This window comes from Thermobia domestica, chromosome 13, assembly GCF_964235325.1.
Source record: "Thermobia domestica chromosome 13, izTheDome1.hap1.1, whole genome shotgun sequence".
NCBI classification, from domain to species: domain Eukaryota; kingdom Metazoa; phylum Arthropoda; class Insecta; order Zygentoma; family Lepismatidae; genus Thermobia; species Thermobia domestica.
Window position 1 is genome coordinate 19,858,651 of NC_137466.1, and position 18,469 is coordinate 19,877,119.

The 18,469-nt window shown below is 36.4% G+C and overlaps 1 protein-coding gene across 4 annotated transcripts in view; it reads right to left on the minus strand.

The window, feature by feature from the left end:
• Window positions 1-18,469, minus strand: part of LOC145668041 (chymotrypsin-like protease CTRL-1) — a 501,380-nt gene that overhangs the window by 77,240 nt on the left and 405,671 nt on the right. For all 4 annotated transcript variants that reach the window (XM_081735518.1, XM_081735516.1, XM_081735517.1 and 1 more), the window contains one exon: window positions 6,122-6,207. In XM_081735518.1, the coding sequence (XP_081591644.1) occupies window positions 6,122-6,207 (86 nt within the window). The remainder of the gene's footprint in view (window positions 1-6,121; window positions 6,208-18,469) is intronic.

An 18,469-nucleotide genomic window follows, 5' to 3' on the forward strand; every position in this document is an offset into this window, starting at 1 on the left:
AAGTGAACTCCGGGGCCATTTTTTTGCGAGGTGGCAGTGCACATTTAAAGAGTTAATATTACAAACTGGGAGGGCGCAATGGCCAAAAATAACCGAGAAAACCCTTCTTAAAATTTTCTGCTCGCCGCATATATCGTAAGACGCGTAAACTTATCAAGTGACGGCGTGGCAGAGTGAGAAGAACCTGAGACTCAAGTGCAAAGGGTTCCGGGTTCGATTCCAGGTCGAGTCGAACTTTTTAGCTTCAACCAATAAAGTAGCCATTTGTAACTATAAGTAAAATATTAATTCACCATATGTTTATAATGTATTAAAACAATAGAAATTTTCAATCACTTGTAAAATCTTTCAATGTTCCATGTTAACTAGCAAGAGAATTTAATCTATTCCGTAAATATACTGGTATCACGAGTTATATTATGGTCACGACAGTCGTTGTGTAATAAATGTTCTTGACGGTTCTTGTATACATCGGTTATCAGTGTGCAAATTACAAAGGAGTGGGAAATCCCTTTTGCTAATACTGGATGTTGCTATAACCAAAGATTTCCCCCTCATTCCGCTTGTAATTTGCACACTGTCAACAGATGTAGACACAAAAGACACGAAGCTTACAAAACATTTTTACACAACGACTGCGGTAACAATAATATTTACGGAAGAGATTAAATTTTGTTTCTATTTAACATGGAACATTGAAAGATTTTACAAGTAATTGAAAAATTCTATTGTTTTAATTCATTATAAACATATGGTGAATTAATATTTTACTAATAGTTACAAATGGCTACTTTATTGGTTGAGGTTTTAGAGCGTTCACCTCCGGTGCGTGGGATCCCGGGTTCGATCCGGGCTTGCGCTGTGTGTACTTTCTGGTGGACAAACACCGTTCTCGTGGGTTTTCTCGTGGTTCTCCAGTTTCCTCCCACTTTCTTCATTCCACCATTTCACTCATCTCTCATCATCATCGTCTCCTTTAGCCTAACCGGCATAACGGTGGGACGTAAAACTTAAAGATTTCATTTCATTTTTTTATTGGTTGAAACAAAAAAACTAAAATAAAAGTTTGACTCGTGCCGGGAATCGAACCCGGGACCCTTTGCACTTGCGTCTCATGCTCTTCTCACTCTGCCACGCCATCACTTAATAAATTTGCGCGTCTTCCGATATATGCGTTGAGCACAAAATTTTAAGACTGTTTTTCTCGGTTAGTTTTGGCCATTGCGCCCTCCCAGTTTGTAATATTAACTCTTTAAATGTGCACTACCACTTCGCAAAAAATGGCCCCGAATTTCACTTACCAAAGTCTGCTTTCTCCTTGTTAGTTTATGTTACTGCCCGTTTTGGCAAGCGCACTAAACCCATAAGTGTTGCTGCTTTGTCACTTTGAATGGGCTGAGAACCCAAGAAATATAAGCGAGTAGATGGAATATACCAAAATCAAGAGAGAGATAAGAATGTGAGATGGGAGCATTTACCAAGCAAAAGCTTAGATTTATCCTTTTAAAAGATAAGAATCTTCTCTCAGCCTCAGATAGTGTAATAACTAACTGTTAGAGGTGTTAGCTGAGTCAACTTTATATACTTGAATACACACACACACACACACACACACACACACACACATATATATATATATATATATATATATATATATATATATATATATATATATATATATATATATATATATAATGTGTGTGTGTGTATAGATTGATAGACATAGATATACAGGGTGTCCGAGAAGTCCTTCTCTGATTACAGAAATTGATAATTTAGGCTAGAAATAAGATACCTGTGGTACCATGAGACACGATCACCAACCACGGTGCAGAGACAGTTCCAGACAACATTTGGGAGGACTCCACCTGATGTCAAGAGCATTAAAGCCTGGTATGAGAAGTTCAAGAACACAGGGTCGGTTGCTGACCTTCCGAGGTCTGGTCGACCAAGAACCTCAGCAGACAATGTGGAGGCTGTGCGGCAGTCTTTTCTGAGAAGTCCTAAGAAATCGGTGCGCAGGGCCTCACGTGAATTACAGATGCCAAAAAGCTCCATCCATGACATTTTACACAAACGTTTATTGTTTCGTGCTTACAAAGTGCAACTCGTTCAGGCCTTGTTGCCCGACGACGGATTGGGCGATGGATTGGTCGTGATGGACCAACAGCTTGGCCTCCACGCTCTCCTGACATAACCCCATTAGACTTCTTTTTAGGGGGTTATGTCAAGGATGAAGTCTACCGAACACGTGTACCAGATCTTGAAACCCTGCAGCAACGAATAACCACAGTCGTTGCATCGATCCCTCCAGTGATGTTGGCTAATGTGTGAATGGAAATTGGATATCGCCTAGATGTGCTACGTGCTACCAAGGGTGCTCATGTGGAAGTGTACTGATGTGACCAAAACTTTTATAGTTTGTAAACAATTCAACACCAGTTTCATATTTCTATCTTATTTCTAGCCTGAGTTATCAATTTCTGTAATCAGGGAAGGACTTCTCGGACACCCTGTATATGCCTTTTATCCGGTCAAAGGCTTTTGCCTTATCTTCGAAGAAGTGATGTATAAGAATTTTTTGGACGTTATAATACTATACTGGGCTTAACGGATTTTTCTTTATTCATTAATTTTATTAAATTACTCACAAACAAACAGTAAGAAATGTGAATTGAAGAAACTATATTTAAAGAATATATATCGCACCTTCTCGAGAAAAGTGACACAAGTCAAAAAACCTTAAGGTCCAAGTTCGTATCCCTCGCGAGAAAAATTACATAACTCGTAACTTGTTTTAAAGTTAGGTCTATTTTATAATCACAATGTTTTTTTTTTCTTTTACGTGTAAAAGTGTTGTAAATATAACTTTAAAATTATCCCAAAATCAGAGTGTATTAGAACAAAAATGACAAATTTCGTGTTATGTCTCTTTTCTCGCGAGGGACACGAACTTGGATCTTAAGGTTTTTTGACTTGTGTCACTTTTCTCGAGAAGGTGCGATATATTTGAGTAATAACGAAAAGGGATATGTGCAGGAAACTTGTAGGTAAGTTAAAAGAACAACAAGAGTATATGTGCTTGAAGGCAAAGATCACGAAAAAATACAAGTAACAAAGTAGAAAATATAACAGTTAAACTAAAAGGACGTGATATGATGAAATTATAATGAATTGCACTAGACGCCACATCAGTATTTTTAGTTACTGGACAGATGTAGTTACCTTCTGTTCCTGGGACTGTTCAAGGACTGAATAGATAGAGGACGCCTATATTAATGGGCAATTACTAGGTATATAATGGATAAATGTGAGGTGATAGATGGCGAGGATGATATATGGAAAATACATCTGAGTCTCTATTGGCAGGATCCAGTTGAAAGTGATACAAAGTCATATAGTATTGCAGCGGAAAACGGAAGTATTGTGATGGTGCAGCCTTGTCTTTATCATAGCGTATGACGTCCTGCAGAATTTCATGTTGCAACTCAAAACCGGTAGTAATGTAGTCGATTCGAAACCGTTCCAAGGGTATGAGTTAAGATGGAAAATTCTTAAGATTGTAAAGGAGTATAATTAGACTTGGTAATGTGATTCAATAAGTTAATCGTAAGAATGTCGCTTCATGATAGACAATTTTTGATAATATTTGTCTGATGCAATAGATCAAGCCATATGACCCTAAATTAAGGAATTTCTCATGATAAAGTCCGTTCTGAGCAAATCAAGTCAGTTCTGAGCCTGTGGACCCAAGATAACTTACTGTCAAGTACGATACCAAGGTAAGTAGGAGAAGAATTAACAGGAACTGATGTATGTTCAAAATAGAGATGTAGTAAGCGTGCGTTTCGATACACTGCTGCTTCGTCGTGAAGAGAAAATACAAGGAGTATGTCTTCGTAGAATTAATATTCAATTTAATTCTGTGATACCAGTGAACAATAGCAGGTTGCATAAGTCGATTTATTTGCTGAATAGTATGCGTTGTTGAGAGAAAAGCTGTGTCGTCGGCAAACTGATATATTTAGATGTTGGCCGTTAGTCTGAGATTAGCAATGTAAAATAAATAGAGGAGAGGAGACAAACGAACCTTGAGGAACTCCACAGTATAAGAATATTGGATGAGAAAGAGTGCTGTTGACGGATATGTATGCCAGACGTCCTGTTAAGAAGTAAGTGATCAAGCGTATAAAGGAAATATATAATGAAGTATTTTCTAAATGAGGAAAACCCCGGTTGTATTGGTTATAATGAGCGTGGTAATACGGAATAGCTAATCTAAGATACCAAAATGAGGTCTGAAACCAGATTGATGGATAGGCAGAAGATTGCGACGTTGGATGTAATCATGAAGTTGTCGAACAAGAATCAGGTGAACATTATAAATTGTTGTTGTGTGTTTGTTGCTAGCCACTGATCGCTAGCACCCATTTAGAGGGTTACGCCCTCTCTCAGGTCAGAATAGTACATATAAAGAGGAATTAAGGGATTGAGTGAATTTCTCAGAGAAGTTCGTTATTTAATATTTAATTAGAATCATTTCTATGGTCTTAAGGACCTTTGCGATCCTTAAAATTAGGCAGAGAATTAATGATTAAGGTATAGTTATTGTAATATTTTACATAATTCTAACAGTGCAAATATGAAAGAAATAACGGATATATAGATAAATTATATCATACTCGTATAAATTTGTTGCTGATGAGCATGGAGGATGATGTGATGTGTGCTATCATGTCACATCAAGAAGTGTTAGTCAGATAGATCAAGTTACCTTCTCGCCTAGGGACTGCTTTAGGCTTTAATATAGACAATGGGAGCCCATGTTAGTAGCAGATGGATTCAGTGTGCAAAGGATAGAAATATGAATGAAATGGCCTGAAACAAGGAGATGCGTTGTCGCCATTATTATTTAACTTTGTGCTGGAATATGCTATAAGGAAAATTAAAGATAGCAACCAGAGCCTAGAGTTGAAGGTATTCACCAGGTTATAGAATATGCTGATGATGTAAATTTAATAGCGGATGATAGGAGAACAATAAAAAGAAATGCAGAGATCTTATTAAACGCTTGCAGGGACATGGGTTTAGAAGTAAATGCAGAGAAAACTAAAAACATGGAAGTGCGTCGGGACCGTAATACGGCAAATTGTGTATGCTTTAAAATACTAAATAATACTTTTGATAAAGTGGATACTTTCAAATATATAGGATCAATATTAACAGACGAAAATCATATTCAAGGAAGAAATTAAAGGTCGACTAAATGCAAGGAATTCATGTTACTATTCGGTTCAAAATCTCTTGTCGACGCGAATTCTGTCAAGGAATTTGAAGCTTAAAGTATATAAAACGATAATCATGCCTGTTGTTCTGTATGGTTGCGAAACATGGTCGCTTACTCTGAGAGAAGAACGTAGACTAAAAGTATTTGAGAACAACATCCTGAGACGAATATTCGGACCCAAGAGGAACGGGAATGGGGAATGGCGGAAACTTCATAACGAGGAACTACATAATTTATACCTTTACCCAACATTGTTAGGGTCGTCAAGTCTAGGAGGCTTAGGTGGGCGGGTCATGTAGGTAGAATGGAGGAAAGTAGAAACGCTTTCAAAGTCTTGACTGGAAGACCAATCGTAAAACGACCATTAGCAAGACCTAGACGCAGATGGGAGGACAATATTAAGATGGATCTCGCACAGATAGGAATACAGAGTAGAAACTGGATCCAATCGGCTAAGGATAGAAGTTAGTGGAGAGCTTTTGTGAACGCGGGATTGAACCTCCGGGTTCCATAGACAATAGAGTTAGTTACTTACAAATATACTGCTTGTTTTGCATTTTAAAACGAAATAATTAACGTAATATAATTCTTTGCTTTGCTTAAAATGTCTCTACTATAGTAGTAGGACTGTACTGATTATTGAAACTTCGCAGAGAATGAAATGAAATGAAGAGAAATGAATGAAATGGTGGAATGAAGAAAGTGGGAGGAAACGGGAGAACCCCGAGAAAACCCATAAAACTTCGCAGAATATCATATTAATGCATATGCCACTTCTTCATGACAAATTAGTCACTTCTTTGTGAATTTAAACAACTTGAAAAGCAACCTTACCTGCCAAGGAAAACTTCCAAAACCGGCTTCATCACCACCTACTATTCTCCTTTGTGCTCCCAACTTCCCAACTGAAACGCCACATCCTGCAGTACAAGAAAACGTATGAATATAAATGAAAGCCATTATGCGCAATGCTTAATATGCTATTTAATTACTAGGCAGTGAACGTATAATTTTAGATGAAGAGAATCATTATTTAAATACCTCCATTACTTGTAGTAAACACTGTCGATCAGAAAGTATCGAAACAAAGTCAGAGTATTGTTGACTTAAATATGATATTTCCAGAGTAGAGAATGTTGCATTGTTCGTTTTACTAACCTTCCAAACTATGTTATGCACAAGTATCGGAAGTCTTCCAGTACGCCTTTGTCTGTCTATCCATCCATCTGTCGACAGGTATCAGAGCCAAAATGGTGAAAGATATCGAGATGTTTCTTTTTTTCAATCATTCAGTGTCTCGACGATAGGATTCCGTCTCCTCTAATAACTCTATTTAAACTAGAACTGGTTCAAATTAATCATTTCCGGTTTGAACATTTATCCTCATGAAACGTAAACGGTAACAGATAGCGAAAAGCTGTTTTTGCAAACGATTTAACGTCTTAAGGTAACGTACCATGGCTATCCTAAATACCCTACCGAAACCGGAAGCCTTCAAATTTAATATTATTTCTGGTTTCAATATTGATTTCCACAGAGCAAGAACGGTACGAGGTATCGAGATATGGTTTCCTGCAATCGATTCAGCGTCCCGAAAATGGGTTTTACCTCCTCCATTAATCTTCCATTCAAACAAGAAGCGGTTAATATAAATCATTTGCTGTTTTAACGTTTATCGCCATAACGTTTTACGAACGATTGAGCCTGTAAAAGCAACGTATCATAACAATGCCGAACCGTCTACCTATACCGGAGGTTGTTGAAATTTACTACAATTTCCGGTTTCAATACTCATTTGCATGGAGTAAAAACGGTAAGAGATATCCAGATGCAGTTCCTTGCAATTGATTCAGCGATCCCGGGAATAGGTTTTATCTCTTCAGTTAGCTCTCTATTCAAACTCTGTTCAAACCGCAAGTGGTTAAAATTAACCTCTTCCAATGTTCAACATTTATAATGAGAAAACAAAAGTGGTAATATATAGCTACAAACGGGTTTCTGCAATGGATTCAGAGTGTCAACAGAACATACCATCGCAACCCGCAACACTGTACTACATCCAGAAGTGGTTGTAATCTACTACTATTTCCAGGTTCAATACTGATTTGCGTAGAACAAACACGATAAGGGATATCAACATGCAGTTTTTGAAATCGATTCAGCTTACGAAATGTACGTTCCGTTTCCTCGCTTAGCAATCTATTGAAACCTTAAGTGGTTCAAATTAACGATTTGCGGTTTTAATCTTCATCTTCAGAGAACAGAAACAGTAACTCATATTGAGTAATGGCTTTCTGATATTGATTCAGCGTCCGAGGAAGAGGTTCTATATTTGATCTTATTAATCTATTGCAACTAGGTCCCAGACCCAGATCCCTAGCTATAACTACCAGACCTAGTAGTTATACTACTTCAAGTTTGAGTATTGAATTCTCATAGTTTGGAAGTCTACCATAGTTTCACACTGTGAAAGGAAACTCATTTGTTTTCAATGAGATATGAGCCCTGTAACAGAGACAATATCTTACATACATTTATTGATTAGATTTAAATATTACTTAAAACTTTACGTAATAATATTCCGTAGGTGGGCACCAAGTTGATTAATTACATTTTACTTTGTTTGCGCCAGCATGCTGAAGAAGAACTATCCATGACCAGTGACGTAGTTAGGTTCTTTAATTTTATTTATTTATTCAACACAACAGGCTCAAGGCCCAGTTACAGTGTTGTTCCTTAAAAATACATTTACCCTTACTTATATATATATTTAAACAAGATTATACATTTATATGTTTTCATTATCACATATTTTTAAGGCTATTCTTGTATACTATCTCTGACATTCCAAAAACATCTATAGAAGTTATCCTTTCAATTGCCTTGTAGGAAGCACTCATTCTTCATATAGGAGACTTAGCGAGGATATTTGTTCTTGCCTTTCTGCAGTAAAATTTCGGGGGAGGGATAAAATGTATAAACTTATGACCCGTTTATTAGGATAAAATGCTTGAAAATCTACACTTTATACTTCTTTTTAAGTACTTTGCTGAAGTTACATGTAAAATATTGCATATTGAGTTAGATCTATTTCATGTAGTGTTTGACCGTATTATACTCTTTGAAAGTGATTGGTTTCAACTAAGGTGAAGTAGCAAACACACTTTAACGGATCACACACACACTTACTATATTAGTGCTGTTGTCCTAAAATCTTCACAGTCTATTTTGTGAAAATTTAGTGTAATTATCCTAAAATACATATATGACAATAGGGAAGGCATTTTCTAAAATGAACAATGTAAAACGCATGCATAATAATTCCATTAAGGTTAGTGTAAAGGAACAAGTTTTGCCGATAGATGTCACTACTGTCTTCGTATCTGTCCCATGTATTTTTTACCTTTACCGAAAATTTACAATTTCTTTTATAAATTTCGACCTAGATACTTCAAATTTCTAGAGAAGGAACTTCATAATCTATTAAAGGGAACAATCCGTGCCGATTTTTTATTTAGAATTTTCTTCATTGTTGAAACAGCTCCATTGTTAAAGGTCTGGATATCCATTTCAACAATCAGGCCATTTCAACAATGAAGAAAATTCTAAATAAAAAATAGGCTCGGACTATTGCCTTCGATACATTATGAAGTTCCTTTTCAAAAAATTTGAAGTCTGTAGGTTGAAATTTGAAAGAGAAATCGTGAATTTTCGTGAAAGACAAAAAATACATGGGAGAAATACGAAGACTGTGGTGTCATCTATCGGCAGAACTTGTCCCTTTAAACCAACCTTAAGATGCAAAGGTGGAAATACAGTTTTATAGTATGAAAAGCATTTTAACATATTTTCTTGGTGATACTTCTCAGATAAATCACTCCACTAATAACATAAATAAGGGTGTGCGGAAAAAAATCCCACTGCGAGAAGGAGCAGAGAAAATCGCACCCAATGTACCAGAAGGAATTAAGAAAATTGTGGTGAGGACTGGACAGTTCAACAAAGCTTTGGTATTGATATTCAAAATTGTAGTTATTCGGAGACCTGTTATACAATTATTGTAGTATAATTTTAATTTTCATTTTCATAGTTTTATATTTCAATATCCCACCATTAGGTATTGTTACAAATTACAGTTTGAATCAATTTTTTTTTTGTCATAACAATGCACATTTATTGATAAGCTAAAAATTGTTCAGACATTATTGATAAGCTACAGATTATTGAGACAAATTGTTGATAAGTTACAATTTTTTTTTGTAATATCTAGAATATTTATAGAAATTACAATTTAAATAGAATATTTTTTTTACATATAAATTGGAACATATTTGACATTTTTTTTTACAGACTGATAAACAGCAAATTCTGAACAGTTAATTATAAAAGAAAAACTTCTTCTAATGATTTTCCAGGAGGTAATGTACCTAAATCAAATTTATATTAACTGTTTCCCTAATATTATTATTGCCCTCGTTTTATTATTATTATGATAATAAAAATCTTTCAAATGCTTAATTTTAAACCATCTTTTCTATTTAATGTGTTATTGTGTAATTTTGTTTCTTTTACTTCTCTTAATAACCTTTAACATCCATGAGTAAAACCTAGGATGTCTAATCTTTCTTTATCTTTCTCTGAGCGAAAAATCACCCCAGGTATTTATTGAATATCAGGCGATTGCAGTCTAACATATATTGGATAAACGAGGCGTACAATTAATACTAGATGTGGGGAGGAGAACACAACATTCATACGATTAGATCAATCAAGGAAGTCAGCATTAATGCAACATGCAATTGAAGAAAAACATAAAATTGTATTACAAATTGCGTCGGTGATATGTAGATCAGAAACAAAAGCAAAGCTAATACGAACATTGTTAATATAATTTTAAATCAAACTGTAATTTGAAATGGTATTTAATTGTTAAATATTGCCATAATAATATAAAAAATAAAATTATAACACAATAATTGTATAACAGGTCCCCAATTAGTACAACTCCGAAAGTAAACGCACTCAGTGCGTTTGAAGCGTCAATTAAATAAAATAAACACGGACGGAATACCTAGTCTTTCTATTGAATTATCTAGCGTGTTCCAAATCCTAAATTTTTCCACTAATGACCTTAGACTTAGTCACAACTAAATCCTAAGGTTAAAAATATTCAAACTAAAATTTGAAAACTGTTCAAAAATTTTTAACAAATTTTCCAAACACTTAAAAATGTTTTGTTTAAAATTATTCCAGTGATCAAGCAATCAGATTGCACCAAGAATAGTTTTCCACTAATAACCTTATACTATCAGTTGTGACTAAATTTCAATGTGTGAAAAAGTTACCTTTTAGTCGATTTTAATAATTATATATCCAGTTTCAAGTTTTATTTTATTCTACCAATGACCTTAGACTGTGAGTCGTAGCAACAATCCTAGGATTCAAACATTTTTAAACTAAAATTTTAAAACACGATTCGAAAAATCATTAAGCTAAAATTTTGAAATCTTTTTAAATATTCAAAACAAAGAGTTGAAAGTGATCATCCAACCAGATTGAATCAAGAATAACTGTGCACCAATGATTTTAGACTACGTATGAATTACTGAGGTTAGAAGTGTAAAAAATGTAGTTATTACTTATCATTTTAGTTATTACTTATCGATTTCATACCCTACGTTTCAAAATCTAGTCCAAATTTGAAGTTTATCAGAGGCGTGATCAATGAGTAAAATTGTATCAAAGATACATTTCCACGAATGACAGACTACAATAATTAAGGTTCAAACTGCGACATTGTGAATCAGAGGCAGGGACCAACCAATTCGATTGCATCAATGATCTTAGAGTATGAGTTGTTCCTACGTTTCAAAAATGTTTAGATGATATGTCAGACCAAAATATAAAATTTCAAATTTGAAAAGGCCACTTTTTGAATATTTACGGTATATTCATAGTTATGCATTTCTTTATTATTCAAATATAAATCAATAAAAGATTAACAGTCACCAAAGTGAGTGACAGAAAATAGATTATTCTTATTAGTTAAATATTGATGACTAATATAAGCAGGATCTTTAAAATTTCTTACGAACGATATGAACTTGCGTTTTGGAAGAAAATCAGGAGAATTGGAGTTTTGAACAATTTTTGAGAAATACATAATTAAATCCGGGATCGTCCCGGATAAACCGGGACATCTGAGATCCATAGCTTTGGAACATTATCGTTACTTTAATGTTTAAATTAGATTTTTTAAGAAGAAAGAAATCCGTATTTGGTCACCCTAATGATGAAACTTTTTTTTTTTTTACCTTGTAGATAGGGAGTCAATATACAGATGCGGAATGAAAACATGCAGAAAAAATCGTCTATTCGGCATGGTATTTTCTTCGCAATAACACGGGTAAAAATTGACACATTTTTAGAAATACTTCTTGCGTTATCCGGCCACTGTGATTATAAGTGAGACAGGACCGGGCAAAATTACTGTCTCCAAAATGCTGAATAAATTTAGATAATTTCTTTCCATTCTGGCTGTTGGAATCTTGGCACAATATTGGAAGCATAGGACACACTGTTGAAATTGACGAGAGTGATTTGGAAAATGGAAGTACAACAAATGTTGCATAACACCGACCCAATGGGTAGTTGGAGGTACTGACAGTGACACGAGCGAAACTTTCATGGTATTAGTTTAAAGAAGAGATGCTGCAACTTTGGAGAAATGTAACTGCCGACAATGTCTTGCCAGGAACACAAAAAAAACTAATTGCTGAAGAGGGTATAGCCAGTGGTGTTATTCAGTTGGTTCGCGTCAGTTCGCTAGAACTGGTTGTTAAAAATATTTCGAGTTCGCAGAACCATTTGTTACACCCAGACTTAACAGTAAATTTTACCCAGTTATACCCAGGAACAATAATTTTTAGTTTAACTATCTTTGTTTCTAGAACTTCTTGCAGCTACAGGGTTAAACATGTGACCTCTCAGAACAAGGTATAAGCGTTTATTTTTTTTTTTTTGTATCTCAAATGATCAGATATCAAGATAATGAGAATTGAGTCACATGAATGTAGTTGTGAGGGTTATTCATATCTGAAACGCACACATACCATTATCAACAATGGTCGATCTATTGCTGGATTAAGATCTTCTCAATACTTTTTGACAACTATCTATATTGGATAATTCGTTTCCAAGATATTCGCGGTGCTACTTAATTTCCTCACATTACTTTTTATTTGGATACTGTCTAGGTCACTTGTCACTTGTAACTTATGGTATCCAAGTGATAAGTGCTACTTGTCATTTGCGGTATCCAGTAAAAAATTTGCGTTTATCTACCCTTATGGTTTGCTTCCTTACAGTCTACCTATGTATCTGTCTTCCTCTCTTTCTCTTTCTTTCTCTCTCTCTCTCTCTCTCTCTCTCTCTCTCTCTCTCTATATATATATATATATATATATATATATATATATATATATATATATATATATATAGGGTTCACTATGAAAGTAATGAGCATGATGCTACCCTGCCTCAAAATATCCACCGCAGCGCGCGCTGCCGGCGCGGAAGAAGTAAGTAGTCTGTCCTTCCAAACGCGCCCGGAGTCAGTCTGCTGCGAGCAGTGACAGCGTGTAGATATCGATCCGCGTGAAGCACGTTTTTACAAGTTGTAACACGGCGCGATGGAGGGTTCGCACGAACAACACTACGCCATAAAATTTTGCGTCAAGTTGGGTAAGAATGCTACGGAAACTTACCAGATGCTGAAAGAGGCCTACAAGCAGGAGTGTTTGTCAAGATCCCAGGTCGGAAAATGGCACAAGTCGTTCAAGGAAGGTCGGGAGGAGGTCGCCGACGAGCCCCGTTCTGGACGCCCAACAACGGCCAGGACCGACGACAACGTTAACCGTGTGCGTGAAGTGTTGCACTCAGACCGGCGTGTGAGCATTCAACAAATCGCGGACACCCTAAACATGTCAACATTTGCGGTACATGGGATAGTGACCGAGGACCTGCAAATGCGAAAGGTCTGTGCGAAGCTTGTGCCGAAGGTGTTGACGAACGAACAAAAAGAACTTCGAGTTTTGCGCTGCAAGGTGTTGTTGGCATTGTGTGAAAGTGATCCGGACTTATTAGACTCGGTCGTAATTGGAGACGAAACCTGGATGTTCGAATACGATCCAGAATCCAAAAGGCAGAGTGCGGAGTGGCACACCTCATCTTCTTCCCGCCCCAAAAAGGCGCGCATGAGCAAATCGCGAATCAAAACCATGCTTATTGTCTTCTTCGACATTCGAGGAATCATCCATTTCCAGTTTGTGCAACCAGGACAACCTGTCAACGCAGGATTTTATCTAGAATTGCTCAAGAGACTGAAACGCAGGGTCGCCCGCGTTCGAAGTAACATCAAAGACTCAATGAAACTCCACCACGACAATGCACCAAGTCACACCGCCTTCACCGTCGTCGACTTCCTGGTCCGGAGCAAAATTCCAGTGGTCCCCCACCCACCCTATAGTCCTGACTTGGCTCCTAGTGACTTTTTTTGTTTCCCCGTTTGAAGAGACACCTCAAAGGAAAACATTGGGACTCCGTGCAGAACATTCAAGCCCATGTTACAAGGTTTTTAAAAGCCATTCCAGCCGAGGACTTTAAAGATGCTTTCCAGGCGTGGAAAACACATCTCCAGATGTGTATCGATGCAGAAGGACCGTTTGACATAATAATGTAAATACTGGTCAATTACATAGGTTAGTATTACAATTTTTTTTAAGACCACTTACGTTAGACCACTTCAACGTGTACCCCCTTGGTAGCTCGGAGAATGTCTAAGCGGTATTCCAGTCGCCGCCAAGTGTTTTGTAACATGTCTTCTGTCAAAGTACCCACAACTGCTTGTATCCTAGCCTTCAGTTCCTCGACGTCAGCAACAGGTGTGGCATAGACTCTGTCTTTAATATAGCCCCATAAAAGAAAGTTGGAACGCTTGCGACGCTTGCCGAACACGATCAACAGTTGCCTCACTCACACTAGGCCTGCCACTTCTCGGAAGATCTTCAACGCTGCCTGTTGCTTTAAATCTTTCATATCATCGCTTTATTGATTTCACATCCGGAGAACTGCAGCCATACGAAGTCACAAACTTACGCTGAACACTGATGGGCGATTTGCTTTCGTGATACTACAGCACGCATTGCGCTTTCTCCTGCTTCGATGCCATTTCTCCAACTAACCCGCGCGCGCCAAGTAACGCACTGCGTCACTCTTGGGTAGCACTAGTGCTATCAATTGGTCTTGAAAAAACTTGTAATACTAACCTATTTAACGGACCAGAATTCACATTATTCTGTCCAACGGTTATTTCGTAATAAATTTTTATAATAAGGGCAGGACTTTATGTTCACGGTGTATATATATATATATATATATATATATATATATATATATATATATATATATATATATATATATATATATATATATATATATATATATATATATATAACCGGTTGTTAAAAGATTACAATAACACTATTGGGTATAGCAGGTTAGCGCGTTTAGGATACCAGCACGCTACTGTTAACCAAAGTTTGTATTTTATAAACCCCAATGGTAGGGCAACACGTACCCAGAATATACATAAAGTGTGACATCAATGGCGAATTGGAGAAATCAGCATAATTAGAACAGAATTGTCCCTATGTGACTACGTATAGCGTAGCCTGTTTCGTACAAACCAAGAACTTTTTGAAGACTTTCTTCGAGCTGTTGAGTATTTCTACCTTGAATAGTTAGACTGTGAACATAACTAGACGACCTAAATTATGACATTGGAAAATATTCAGCTATTAAACATATTTAATATATTTCTGTAAAAGAATTTGATAAGAATATTCAAGTGATCCGCTGCTTTTGTATATACGGCACATATAAAATAATATGAAAGGAAATTTAAAAGTGCTCCAAACATTTTAAACATATTAGTCAGTCTGAATAAAGTGTAAAGGAACCTGCGAAAAGTATTTACTTATGACAAATTTTCGTGGAACTTTAAACTTATAAGGAGTTCGTTGCAGTATATCACTATATGTAATGCGGAACTTAACGCATTAGATACTGTTTAGAAAATTAAAAATGTTAAATAATTATACAAAAGCTGATAGGCTATATAGACAATATTCGAGGCGCGTTCGGAAAGTAAACTCCAATTGGTCACTGAACATGAAGTAGTGGGAGCAGTGCACAGACGTACGCGATATATCAGTCTGCATTCAGTCATGGTAGAGTGAAGGTTGTCTGATCACTAGTTCCAATTGTATAGACTTAAAATGTGTGCTGCAATAGAAAACCCTGCCAAGTGCGAGGTGTGAGCTGTTATACGTTTTCTTACGGCAAAATAATATCGGCAGCAGCTATTCATCGGGAACTTTGTAACGTGTATAAACCAAGTGTGATGTGTGAAGGAATTGTTCGTGAATGGGTTTGTTAATTGAAAAGTGGACGAACAAACATTCATGACGAAGAGAGAAGTGGTCACTGATGAACTTGTTCAGCAAATTGATGGAAAATTTCGTAAAAATCGACGTTTCACAATCTCGGAGCTTTCCGATGAATTTCCACAAATTTCCAAGGCTGTATTATATGACGTAGTGACACAGAGGCACGGTCACAGGCTGGCTCCAGGCGTAGACGGGAGATTTTTATGCTGATGGAATTTCTAAGCAGGTGCAGAGATATGATAAGTGATTGAATGCTTATGGAAACTATGTTGAAAAATAGAGCAAAGAAGTAGTTTTCAGATTATTTCAGTAATTATTCTTATTTACTTTGGTGTTCCTTTCTTAACCAATCGGAGGTTACTTTCCGAACAGTCCTCATACAAAGGGCACGGTTTCATTCATGTACAGAGTAAGAAGTTGTACGATTGAGGCAGTAGTGTGTAACATGTCTGCTAGAATAGTAAAGACTACAGAGTACGGTAGAATAGAGTAGATTATATAGATAGGATATTTAGATTAATAGTACTACTCCGCGTCACCCAAATTGGCGTATTGCGTCAGCCGATAAGCTCGCAGTGTGCTGTTACTAAACCTTCAGTGGCGAATGTAATCATTCATAATTGTACACAAATACGAACAAAGTCAATTATGAATGATTAGATTTCTCCCTGAAGGTTTAGTAACAGCGCACTGCGGTCTTAATGGCTGATGCCAATTCGTTTGACGTGGAGTATAGTAGTCTATTTTAAGATTGGCCATAAGCACGAATTAATTGAAATTCTCTTATTTATTTATTTTTTGACACAAACATTTCACCCTAAAATTTCCTATCATTTGCTATCTTATTCTCTCACAGAATTGACTCCTCCAGTACCTAACACGATTTTACGGTAGCCGTTGGTCAACTTCTGAGAGACAGCCACTACAAAATAATTTTGTAGAGCAGGACTGAGTGCATAGAAGGAAGCAGGTTAGCGATGGCCGGATGTACGTAAACAAAGATTTATTTGTAACATCACGTCAATGTTATGATATCAGCATAAGTGGAAATTATATATGATTGTTATGTATTACTGGTTCCTTATTATATAGTGGGAGAGGTCAAATATGATTCATTGTTTTTAGTTAACATGTCTTTACTACTCTTGTATATGAAGATACGACAGTAGGGATTTAATTTTAGTTGAATTTACATATGAAGATAGAAATTGAATAATCAAGTTCAAACTCAATTTCCACGTATTTTGTGTTCATTTAACTTATCAACTGCACGATAAACGTCCCCACGTTAAGTGGGTTTGCATATTCAGGCTCCTAACAATGAAAACATTTTCGATCAATCCATCCCCAATCATTTCACGGACTCAACCTGTTTTATACCTAGGTATAACTTATTAGAATGTAAAATCGAATGTGATTTATTCGAAAAAATCTTTATACATTCCAAGAGCAGTAACATCCAAGTATTCGTCGCAAACTACTCATAGTCGTATCGGACTAAAGAAAGGCGAATGTTGAGAAAATTACTTTACACAAAGTCAAAAGAAGAGCTGTTATTACATACGAAATGGTCGAGAGGTTTGAGTCAATAGTCTATCGATCAGGTGTTCATGCCTTCAAGCCATGTAGGAAGTCAAATTTGTTTAGTGTGTGTGATCCTATTTTCATCCGAAAATTAATTTGCAACTGTCGTTGATATCCCTTCCCAAGATATAGGAACCAAATTTGGTAAATTTTACTTTGGGATTATCAATTTAGCTGAAACCTCCTTAGATGATTTTGTTTTATGACGAGTACGGTAATTTCATCAATGTTTGAATTCCTTATATACTTCTGGTCCTTACTATCTCTCTAAAACTTAGGACCACATTAGGTAAATACGAATCCGGGAGATACTTTCCTTGGTTTTAATGGACTTACATGAAGTCTTATGAGGTACCCGTGCATATTTGACAAGTTAAGTGTTATACTTGGTCCTAGGTAATCCTCCCAAATTCTTGGAATCAAAATTAGTATATATGAATTTTAGGAGGTATTCTTACTAACTTTCAAAAACGGAAAATGAAATCTTTGAGTTTTACGTCCCACGGTTATGCCGGTTAGGCTAAAGGAGACCGTGATTATGAGAAATGAATGAAATGGTGGAATGAAGAAAGTGGGAGGAAACGGGAGAACCCCGAGAAAACCCACGCACACGGTGTTTGTCTACAACAAAGTACTAACTTTCAAGTATCTTAGATGAAGTCTTATGTGATCCATAGGAATATTTAAACGTTTGGTATTGTGTGTTTCAAATTTCTGAATGAAGTCTGGAAAATATGATTTAGAAGACATTATTTCAATATTTAAAATTATCTCTCTCTCTCTCTCTCTCTCTCTCTCTCTCTCTCTCTATGGCCTATGGAACCCGGAGGTTCAGTGCCGCGTTCACAAAAGCTCTCCACTGACTTCTATCCTTAGCTAATTGTATCCAGTTTCTACTTTGTATTCCTATCTCTGCAAGATCCATCTTAATATTATCCTCCCATCTGCGCCTAGGTCTTCCTAATGGTCGTTTTCCTATGGGTCTACCAGTCAAGACTTTGAAAGCGTTTCTACTTTCTTCCATTCTAGCTACATGACCTGCCCACCTAAGCCTCCTAGACTTGACGACCCTAACAATGTTCGGCAAACC